We start from the raw sequence: 10,364 nt of genomic DNA, 5'->3' as shown, positions 1-10,364 counted from the left end.
TGAAAGTATGGGTGTTCCCAATAGCCTGGAATCCATCCTATTTAGATTCCGGCCGCTACCCTAGCTCCGCTGCGCTACCCAAGCTCCGGAGCTTGGGTAACGCAGCGGAGCTAGGGTAGCGGCCGGAAGCTAAATAGGATGGATTCCAGGCTATGTTCCCAACGCAGCGTAACCGTGGATTTCAACAGTGCAGAAAAAATGATGAAGAAACGCCAAACTCACGGATATTAAGTTGTTGCACGCCCAGAGATCCTATCAAAAGTTCATGTTGGGCAGGTTGAAGAACATCATTACTCCGTGAATAATTTCATCAGGTTGGCGAATGACTGAATAGCAAGATTCTTTCACAACCAAGCATTTTACAAGAGCCAACGTCACTTCGACGGCTGTCAGCCATCTTCAACAGGGCAATACTCGAACGTCGAAACGTCGACTCTTGTAAAATGCTTGGTTGTGAATAAAAGAACCTTGCTATTCAAAAGCATTACTACAGTAGAAATTCGGCAATATTACGAAACACCACGAAGGCAGGGGAGTTTGCGTACAACCTGAGGTTCGAATAGAAGTCGCATGGAGCACAAATAACTTGTGCTTCTTTTGCCAAGGTAAAAGCGTGAAAATCTACCAGTACTTTTATCTGTGATCACAACTAAAGGTACCGTGGTGAAAAACTCCACTTTTGCAGGCAGCTGAAATTTGTGGGAAAGCAGTTATTCAGGTTTATGTTAAAAAAAATATGACCTCCTTGCTATTTATCATGAGGAACCTTGGATTATCATTATGGATAAAATTGGCAACCTCGGAAAAAGTCATAAAGACATTTTGATTGAACGCAATCTTTGTTAAATGGCCATTGAAAAGAGTCATTACATTGCGGAATGGCATATCATGGATGTTTTCGGCGACTTCTTTGATGATACCTCTTTCGCAACCACAATAGTACGCATTGACAGATCAATACGTAATGTCGGGCCTTCTAATCGTTACTATGACAACTATTCAAACATCGTGTGATCTGTTTTCCTCTCGTGCTGACCAGGTGACAACAGGTAGCGCAAAACCAACACCTATTGTCCGGCACGTATGATGGCGGCACGCTTCAATGGGCTATCAATAGGTGTGCGGGGCTTTGTCCGGTAATGCCGTCACCCCCACAATTATGCCATCTTGTTGGAATAACTCGCTCTAATTTTCCGCAAGAGTAGACAAATTTTGTAGAATCAGTTTATTGTTTATTACTTTATTGATTCTGAGAGAAACGTATTGTGTTATAACGGAAAGCTTTTCGATATGAATTGATGTTTCAGCTGATAGTAGGGGGTAAGGCGGTTTGCTGGAACAGCCTGAGAAGTTTTGTTATGAGAGTACCGCTACACGAGCGGGCAGAGCGGGAACAAGACCCGGGAACAAACGATGAGCAATAACTCTTAGAAAAGAGCCTCAAGACGCAGGGAGACATCCTTAGAGGTAAGACATCGTTGCTAAGGGTCTTGTGAAGAAAGTCTGTGTGAATTTGCGCGCATTGCGTGGTCGTTTTAGCAGTTTTAGCGACTTGTTGCTACGTGTGGCAAGCTGGCGTGTAATACGAGCCCTGGATGGGACGCCTTGAGGGTGTGTAAGAGAGACGGTACTACCATCTTAAAGTTGTAACTTTCACTTTTCTAGGTCTTACCTTCCTAGGATACAACAGAGATGTGTTTTATGACTAAAAATATATATTTTAGACGGGCAGAGTCAAAAGCACAACTGATATTTGGGTTGGAAATTGCGTTGCGATCCTCGAAAGGGTATCGGTAAAACCCCATGGAAGGTCCCAAAACATGGAGGCAAAACTCAGCAAAATCATCTCAGACGATGTTTTTTTTGTACAGTGAGTTTTTCTTTCTTATTGTTTGGTCAGATCGACCTTGGTTTTCTCAGATATTTTGGAGTATACGCCTTCCTTCATAGCTGTGATGGTGGAATAGAAAATATTAAGCTATTTTTGTCGTAAAAAGATGTTACAAATTTGTGTATTTTTACGAGGGGGAGGGGGGTTGGCTGTCAGAAGTAATTTTTTGTCCAACATGTTGTCTTCATACATGTCTAACATACATGCCATAGATAAATGTTTAATGCCATACATATTGCTCCTTAAAATGCCATATTTTACGAGTCTTGATTAAAGATGAATATGTGAGGAATATTAAAGAACAGTTGTTTTCTGGAACCGTTCTTGGATACAATGGTGGTAAAAATGTGAGACTGGGTGGCAAGAAAATGATAGGAATGAGAAAAAAATCTAATTCCAATAGATCTATAATTGTTATGTCATATTTTCAAAAATGTGGGCATAGGTTAGCTAGATTAACTATCAATGCAACATATTTATGTTAACGTTACTTCTACACACTGTAACATGTTATAGTATTATTTTCCAACAGAATATTCTTTCTTTATTCGAAATTGCAACAATACAATACACAGTGGAACGCCAGGCAGACAGAATATTACATGCTGTTTACATATGATATAACATTGCATATACATGTGCCTTTATGCGAACAGTGTTCAATAATTTATATCACACACATGCAAAACATTTGTAATATATGCCTGTAGCAATGTATGGCCGAACAATAATTAGCAGATCCAAAATGAGGGCATTTGCTGACATATGACTCATGAGTAGAAGTGACACAAATTGAAATTGTCAAAGAGCACTACTCTAGCTAAGTGATCTGTGTTAGTAGTAACTAATAGGTTAATGATAGGCCATAGCTGTCAGTGGAAATTGCATATTAGGCATAGCCAATGATTTTCAGGTTCGTTTTCTAAAACGACAAAAGAGAAATGAAAGTTTTGAAGTATTTCTATTTTTTGAACCCTATTTCATACTATTGCAAATCATCTAGAATACACAAGTCACAGTACTCAGCTTTGTGCCAGTGATATAGTGAAACTCATGTACTAGTTGGGTCAACCGACTTACCAAAATAATCATTGCATGTCCCTGCAACCAAACAACTGGATGACTTCTGCCGAAGGGTAATGCCTCTCATTACATTAGGATTAGCGTGTGAATGGCTGATATGCATGCCCAGTGCTAACACATGCCTGATCAGCCATTTGTACCTGCGTGATGACAAAATGCACAGCGGTAATTTCCTGAAGTGGGGTGTTTGTGTCAAGTGTATTGCTCCCAAGGTCATTTGCACTCTGTTGTGATCACATGTTGGGGGGGGGGGACCAGATGTGCCCATAGAGGGGGGTACAAATGCATTGAAGTTCACGTATTAAATTTAAAATAGATCTTAGAACCTAGAAGTATTAGATATGTATACAACTCGGCATCTGCAATGTATTACTTGGTCTTATTGTAAAGTGTAATACATGATGATAATCATACTCTCATCTCCCAAATAAACGTACCGGTACGTTTATTTTTTTCAGCCTCAAAATCCACCCAGTACGTTCTTATTTTGGACAGTACGTTTATTATTTTTTTGAAAATCAGAGTTTTGCTAACCAGGGATCCCATAGAAATTGAAGCTTGGTACCCTCCTCAAGAAACTTTTATTATTTATAGAAAACCAAGAAGAACAAGCTGGTTCAGATGTGAAAACTGTATTTGATTGCTCCCACTTAGACCTATGTGTGAGGTGTGTTGTTTTCATGATGTAGTCATTAATGTGTTCAAATGTTCTGTAACATGCATTATGGGCAACTTTTACATGAATTATGCAATATTAATTTATTCATACTAGAATTCCTCCTATTGTGTTTTGTGCCAAGTGCTTGTGGTGTATTGTTTTCATCAATGAAGTAACATACAGATATAGCAAAGCTCAAACTGCTATTATACCAGAACTATCGCTCATGTCACGCTGTATTTGCTGTAAGGACCATTAAGAAGTTGTAAGTGTGTCCCCTTATATGCTTAAAGGTACACATGAATTTTAGCTTAAGGTGCCTTAATGCACCTGTTCCCAAGAATGCATTTCATGCACTTCATTATACCAGAACTATCCCCTTTGTCACACTGTTTTTGCTCCAACTAAGCCTCTCAAAGTGTGTTGGGATATGTAACGCCCCTGGTATGTTTAGGTTCACATTCCAATAGCCTGACCCAACTTCCCCTGGTTCTAAACCCACTCCTCTCAGACGCACACCGAACCCTAACGGGAACAAATGACAACCACCTGGACCATGCACACCTGTCTATCTACCCGTCCATCACCTGTGTACTCACCTGTTCACCTGGTATTCTTTATCTCATGCCGTGTTTCTCCTTAATTGAATTAGGTCACCTCTGTTTAGTGGGTTCACAAGACGCCTTTTCAGTATGTTTTACACAACGTTGGTCTTTGGAACATGCCCTTGACTGCGACTGCTTGAATGAATAGTTAAAATTTTTCTGGAGTGAGTTCGTCGCCTGGCATACCCAGAATGTGGATGTAAAACTCGCATTCTTTATCCAGTGCTATATTTCTTGTTTATTAATTAAACACCTGCTTTCATCGGTTCAGACAGAAATGTCAGTTTCAATGTTCCATTCAGAAACATGCCCTTGACTGTGACTGCTTGAGTGAATAGATAAAATTTTTCTGCAGTGAGTTAGTTGCTTGGCACACGCAGAATGTGGAAGTAAAACTGTCATTCTTTATCCAGCACCATATTTCTTGTTAATTAATCAAACACCTGCTTTCACTGGTTCAGACAAAAATGTCAGTTTCAATGTTCCATTCAGAAACACGCCCTTGACTGTGACTGCTTGAATGAATAGATGAAATTTTTCTGGAGTGGGTTTGTTGCCTGGCATACACAGACTGAGGGTGTACGTGTTTGCATGTACAATATAGATGCTACAGGGAGGTTTTCCTAAAAATAACAAGTTCTTTTCTATCAAACTTAAAGCTCTATGGACATTGTGACTACATGTAGTACACGCTTTTGTCAGCTTTCTATAGCCTCTGCCAGGCTACATGGATTGCTGGAAAAATAGTAGAAATTGGCCAAATAGAGTGAATAGTATGCTAAGGAAGTCGGCTACAGAGATAGGGACAATAGCATTTGCCTATTGGCCCTATCCCTGTATCCATATAGCCGACTCCCTTAGCATACTATTACTATTTGGCCAATTTCTACTATTTTACCAGCGATCCATGTAGCCTCGTACTCGTAGAGACTAGGCTTTCTATATGAAGTGGCTTCGTAAGATTGTATATGTGTTTGGATACCAGGCTAGGTTCTTTTTGCTTTGTCCAAAACTACATGTATGTTTTGTTGGTTAGACATTTACCAAGTGGTTTCAGGGAATACAGTAACTGTTGTTGTTACGCATGAAAGGAACTACATTCTAGCTTTTATAACTAATGATACCACTGTAAATACTGACTGTGTTGCTCAGAAGCTAAAAACGGTTTTTGAGAACTTAAACAAACTTGACCTAATCCAAAAGGGGCTGAGTTCCTTGCCCCAAGGTAAGTTCCCCTATAATTACTGAACACCTGTCTGTAAGCAAACATGTCAGTGAAAAGAATCAGAGCTTGTCAAATAAAGAAAACTGTGTCGATCTAACAATACCCCACCACTGCCACCAGGATGTCTACTTCTGCAGATGCAAGTTTTTATAGGTCAACTTTTCGTTTATCTTTTAACCTCTTCCATGCTAAGGTAGCCCTTGGCACCAAATTTATATTGGTCACAGGGTTAGGCAGCAGGGAGAAGGTTAATTATCACAAACGTCTGTTCAATAATAATCTATGATTCTTCTTTTTAACAGTTTGAAAATCCACACAGTCTTGAGGCATTGCATGCCCAACAATCCAACTTCCAAGTACGATTCGTCGAAAGTAGAGTTCACCAGAGTTCACTATTTCACACTTTTGACTCAATAATTACCGTCTAGGTGTATCAATATTCCATCTAACAAGGCTGCTGCCCTAGTCCTGTGTACACACCTGAAGGAACTCTACAAACAGCAAGTTTAGCCTGTGTTTGGCTAGCGATAAGTGTTCAAAGGAAAGGGACTTTGTACTTGTGAGGGGTTGTTCTGTTGTTAGATGTTCAGATAAAGCCACAACAAAAGAGCAGTGGGTTAGGGTTGTATCCTAGCAATAGCTACATTTAGCATTGTGTTAGACAAGTAGTCAGTTAAACCATAACACAAGAAGTTGAGCTTTTTAATGACATTTTATTGCAAGTACATTTTATAAAAACTTATGACAAAACTTTCACATTTAATGAAAATCCATGTATAATTGACGAAGCTGTGATAATTTCTTTATTGTAATGTATTCACAAGTTATATTGTTTCATTTATTTATTACCAATCTTATTTCTCTGGTTTTATCGATTTATCTGATTTGTTATAATTTGATTAATAATGTATATAAGGGAGGCTTATATGTAAAAATAAGCACATAGCTTTCCGCCCTTCTTGCACTGCACTGTCATATTCTCAATTGTAAATTCATTCTTATGTATCTATTTTTTTAAGTGTGAAATAACCAATAAAGATATAAATTTATAAAAAACTTAAGCTTAAGCCACTGTTAGGGTAAGAATATATGTATATGAAGCAACTGCAAGATCTGCTCGTCAGAATCTAAAGCAGAACTTCAGGGTTCTGTTGAAAGAAGGAAAGCACTTCAAGACTGACAAATACAACTGCCAGGAAAGAAATGTCAAGCATTGCAGATGTTTCTACTCTTTAACGTCCAGCCAACACACACACAGTAAATGTCAGGGTGCGAGCTTCCCAACTCCAGACGTGTAAATTTACTTGCGTGTTCTTGTACAAATATTGTGACTGTCTGCTCCCATTGTCAAGGGTTTTTAATTAGATGTTAATGAGTCTGTGATGGGACTGGCCGAGATTGGAGAGGTTGTTTGGGCAGCTGCAGAGGATGTTTGCATCCACAAGGGAACAAGGAGTTCCTCAAAATCCCTGAGGAACAGATACCGTACCGTATATATGCACAGGCAGGGGGGTCTATGGTATGTAACTTTAGCCTAAGGTGAAGAAATGATAGTCCAAGCACACTCAAACTGACTCCAAGAGTGCAAACATTCACTGATGCAGTGTACAATGTATAATATTTCCTCTATAGGATTGAAATGTGCAGGGCTCGAAATACTTTATTTTTGTTTTGCAATATTATTAGACGTGATATAAAGCCTGTATTCTTTTCGGTTATCAATATCATTGAATATGTAAGTTGCGGTTAGAACTAAAGCTGATAGGAGGCCTAATTTGCTAGTTCTTTCCAGGTAGAGGCATGATTACAAAACCACAAGAAAATTATAATATTTTTTTTCAGTTATTCTTTTGACAAACCAACTTACCAGAAATTTAAACATACAAGGCTCTCACTTCCTAATTCTGGACCAGTCTATTCTTTAAGAGGGGTGAACAGGATGTGCTTTGCTAACAATAGAGACTGACTGGCCTTGTTAGTTCAGGTCACTTCACACCTTTGTTACCTGAGGGGAACTGTACTTTAAGTGCCGTGTTACACCCAATGCTGAAGGTTAACTTGTACAAATACAGCTGTCTGTAGGGGATGGAGCATTAACAACTGTGGATGGGTGGCATTTATGGGGGAAAACCATTAAAACATAGGGGAGGTATCACAGAGCACAATGTGAATGAACTTTTGTGCTTGACTAAGCGTTATCACAATACAACATGTACATGTGTGGTTGTCAATGGTGTTGTTTTTGCGTTAAAGAGTTGGCACACAAAATGTTTCTGCTCTTGAAACTAGAAATAGCTACCCAAGGGTGAGGTAAGAATTCAAGTCAAACTTTCTTGCTCACAAGGCTAGTTGCATGAAACAGGCTGGACAATTTGGGATATTTGTAGTTATGTTTTGTTTTTCATGGTTTCATGGAATCCAAAATTGAAAATAACATAAAACTTTTTTTTTACACAGGATATGAGAAAAGATCTGGTGCTATTGACAGCTTAGGACTCATCATCATCGTCGTCATCACTCGGGCAGTAACTATGGCAACAGCATAGTAACCATGGCAACAGCAACCGTGCCAAGAAGATCGTCAGGCCAGGCTCAGAATGGGAGCATGCCGCGTAGGAAGGAACATTCACAGTCCCACCGCAGTAGTTACCCGCCGCGTAACGTCGGCGGGTCGAGAAGTCCGATGTACCTCCCGTCTTCTCCTGGTGAGGACGACGTCTTCGTGTTCCCGGACACCGCGAGTACGCGCAGCGCCCACAGCAGGAGCGAAACCAACCTCCTCAGGAAGCCGATCAACCACCAAGGACCCTTAAGACACAGCCAGAGCTCCTTGAGGCCTACCCAAGGTGTATTGAAGTTTGCTCAACAGCCTGCGCACCTCAGCAAGGGTCCTTACGAGTCGTGGAGTACGCTAAGGACGGCCCAAGGAGCGGGGACCAACAGCGTTTCCTCGTCTGTTCCTCCAAGTTCTATCACCTACCCAAACTCCTCCAAGACGTCGCAGGTCTCTCAAGACGTGTATGTTAGAAGAGATACCCCAAACTTTGTGCCAAATAAGGTAATTCATATGTAGATTTAAGTTAGCGTAGGCTTATATTACAGAAGTAAGCTGACATAAGCAAGGTCTTTCAATTCACATGTCAAAGTTAACTGTGCATCCAGTAGGAAGTTAAAATTTTTGGCTTTCAATTATTTTGTCTTTAAAATTAGTAGAATTTTAGCTGACCAGGATTTGTTAATTCTATGATTTCAAATTTTGAGTTGTTCTGATGTCCACAATTGATGATATAACTTCATAACTAAATTAATTTTGCATCATTTTATAGTTTTAGAGAATTCACCTTTTCTGGGAGGTGGCCGTGGAAGTGTTTCATTTGCTTTCCTTAAGTGTGTTTGATGGTACAGTAGTTGATCTTGGACTGTAATGTATTTTTTCATAGGGGAGTTTTGGTTGCCTTGTGTGCATTAATCTCTTTCTGCTCCTCCTCAGTACTATGACCCCAGAAGTCCGAGGAGACCCGTCACCAGATCCCAGTCCCCTCCCGCTCCCAGATCCATCTCCAGTTCGACAAGACGCTCCCCGAGTCCCAAGGCTCTCTCCAACTCCGGGAGGAGCTCCTCCAGTCCCAAGGAGAACACTAATTCCTTAAGACACGCGTCTCAGAATGCAACGGGAAGGAAGAGTCCAGCACCCACTAACACTGCAGACAGGAAAGCGGCAGAGAAGGGATGTAAGTATGCTGTCATATCTCAGAGAAGGCCATACATGTAGCAATGACGAATCATTTACAAAGACCTTCTTACTTGAAATGCATGTATCTTAGTTTCCAGATAGTCTCTGGGTTTCAGATTGATTGTCAAAGGCTGTCCTTTTTTCTGTTCCCAGACAGAAAGGGGGCAGGAAAAAGGTCTAAGTAGTATGCAGTCATCCCAAGGCCATAGCAGTGAAAGTAGTTACTTAGAAATGCCTTCTTGCTTGAAATACATGTATCTGAGATTACAGGTTATGGTATTATTCTGGATCTCAGTGATCTTTAGAGGCTGACTGTGTTTCTTACCTTTAAAAAGAACTGTGAAAGGAAATCTTTATGCTCGTGACACCCATACACGTTAACTCAGACAGTAACCCCCTCTCCCACAGTGCCTAAGTTTCCGGCGTCTGCTGTGGAAGTCGTCTTGAGGAAGAGAATCTGTTTCTTGTCAGGTGGGTGTGCACATGTCTCAAGATGTTGTAGTTACCTCCGTGAAAATTCTGTATGTCTGTGTGTGCATGTGTCTGTCTTTGTTTCTGGAAATCTTTGGTCAGCATAACTTTAAAAGCTCTGGATTGGATTGTGATGATATTTAGTATGTGGGTAGGTCTTGGGAAGACAAAGTTCTATGTCAATTTTGGGCCTCGTGGCGACATTTCTTGGTACTAACAGCAGAACTTCCGGTTTTAGTGTGGTGTAGCACACCAGGTCTGTACATTCCTATAGAGTGGATAACATTCTGTTGCAAAACCTTTGGACACACACATGTTGCAAAACTTCTCGAGTATGTACGTGTAATGTTCAGAAAGTCTAAACTGTTCTTATGCAGATGATTTACTAAAACTGTTCCTTTCCCCTGTTCAGGAGGGCGTGACAAGAGAAGAGGTCCGATCATCACTTTCCCCACCCACCCCGCACCTGTGGACTTCTCACCTGAGGAGATCGGCCTAAATGTGGCGTTTCTGGCCTCAGTACCAAGGTATGTGGCAATGTTACTGATAAATGCAACATTGTAGCGTTTTGTTGCACTTATATACATGCATGACAAATGCAACATTGCAGTATTTTGTTGTTTTAGTAGCTATTCAATAATACATGTAGCAATGATACTGACAAATGCAACATTGCAGTATTTTGTTGTTTTAGTAGC

General features: G+C 40.4%; 1 protein-coding gene across 1 annotated transcript in view; it reads left to right on the top strand.

Moving 5' to 3' along the window:
• Nucleotides 1–1,307: 1,307 nt before the first annotated feature.
• The window catches only part of LOC136420717 (kalirin-like), a 60,198-nt gene continuing 51,141 nt past the window's right edge, over nucleotides 1,308–10,364 (top strand). Inside the window, exons 1-5 of the mRNA XM_066407806.1 lie at nucleotides 1,308–1,467; nucleotides 7,920–8,520; nucleotides 8,953–9,193; nucleotides 9,604–9,666; nucleotides 10,079–10,193. Of these exons, the coding sequence (XP_066263903.1) occupies nucleotides 8,014–8,520; nucleotides 8,953–9,193; nucleotides 9,604–9,666; nucleotides 10,079–10,193 (926 nt within the window). The 5' untranslated portion in view covers nucleotides 1,308–1,467; nucleotides 7,920–8,013. The remainder of the gene's footprint in view (nucleotides 1,468–7,919; nucleotides 8,521–8,952; nucleotides 9,194–9,603; nucleotides 9,667–10,078; nucleotides 10,194–10,364) is intronic.

This window comes from Branchiostoma lanceolatum, chromosome 15 (assembly GCF_035083965.1).
Source record: "Branchiostoma lanceolatum isolate klBraLanc5 chromosome 15, klBraLanc5.hap2, whole genome shotgun sequence".
NCBI classification, from domain to species: Eukaryota; Metazoa; Chordata; class Leptocardii; order Amphioxiformes; family Branchiostomatidae; genus Branchiostoma; species Branchiostoma lanceolatum.
The sequence above is the reverse complement of the archived record's forward strand: the minus strand, read 5'-3'. Positions and strand labels throughout refer to the sequence as shown.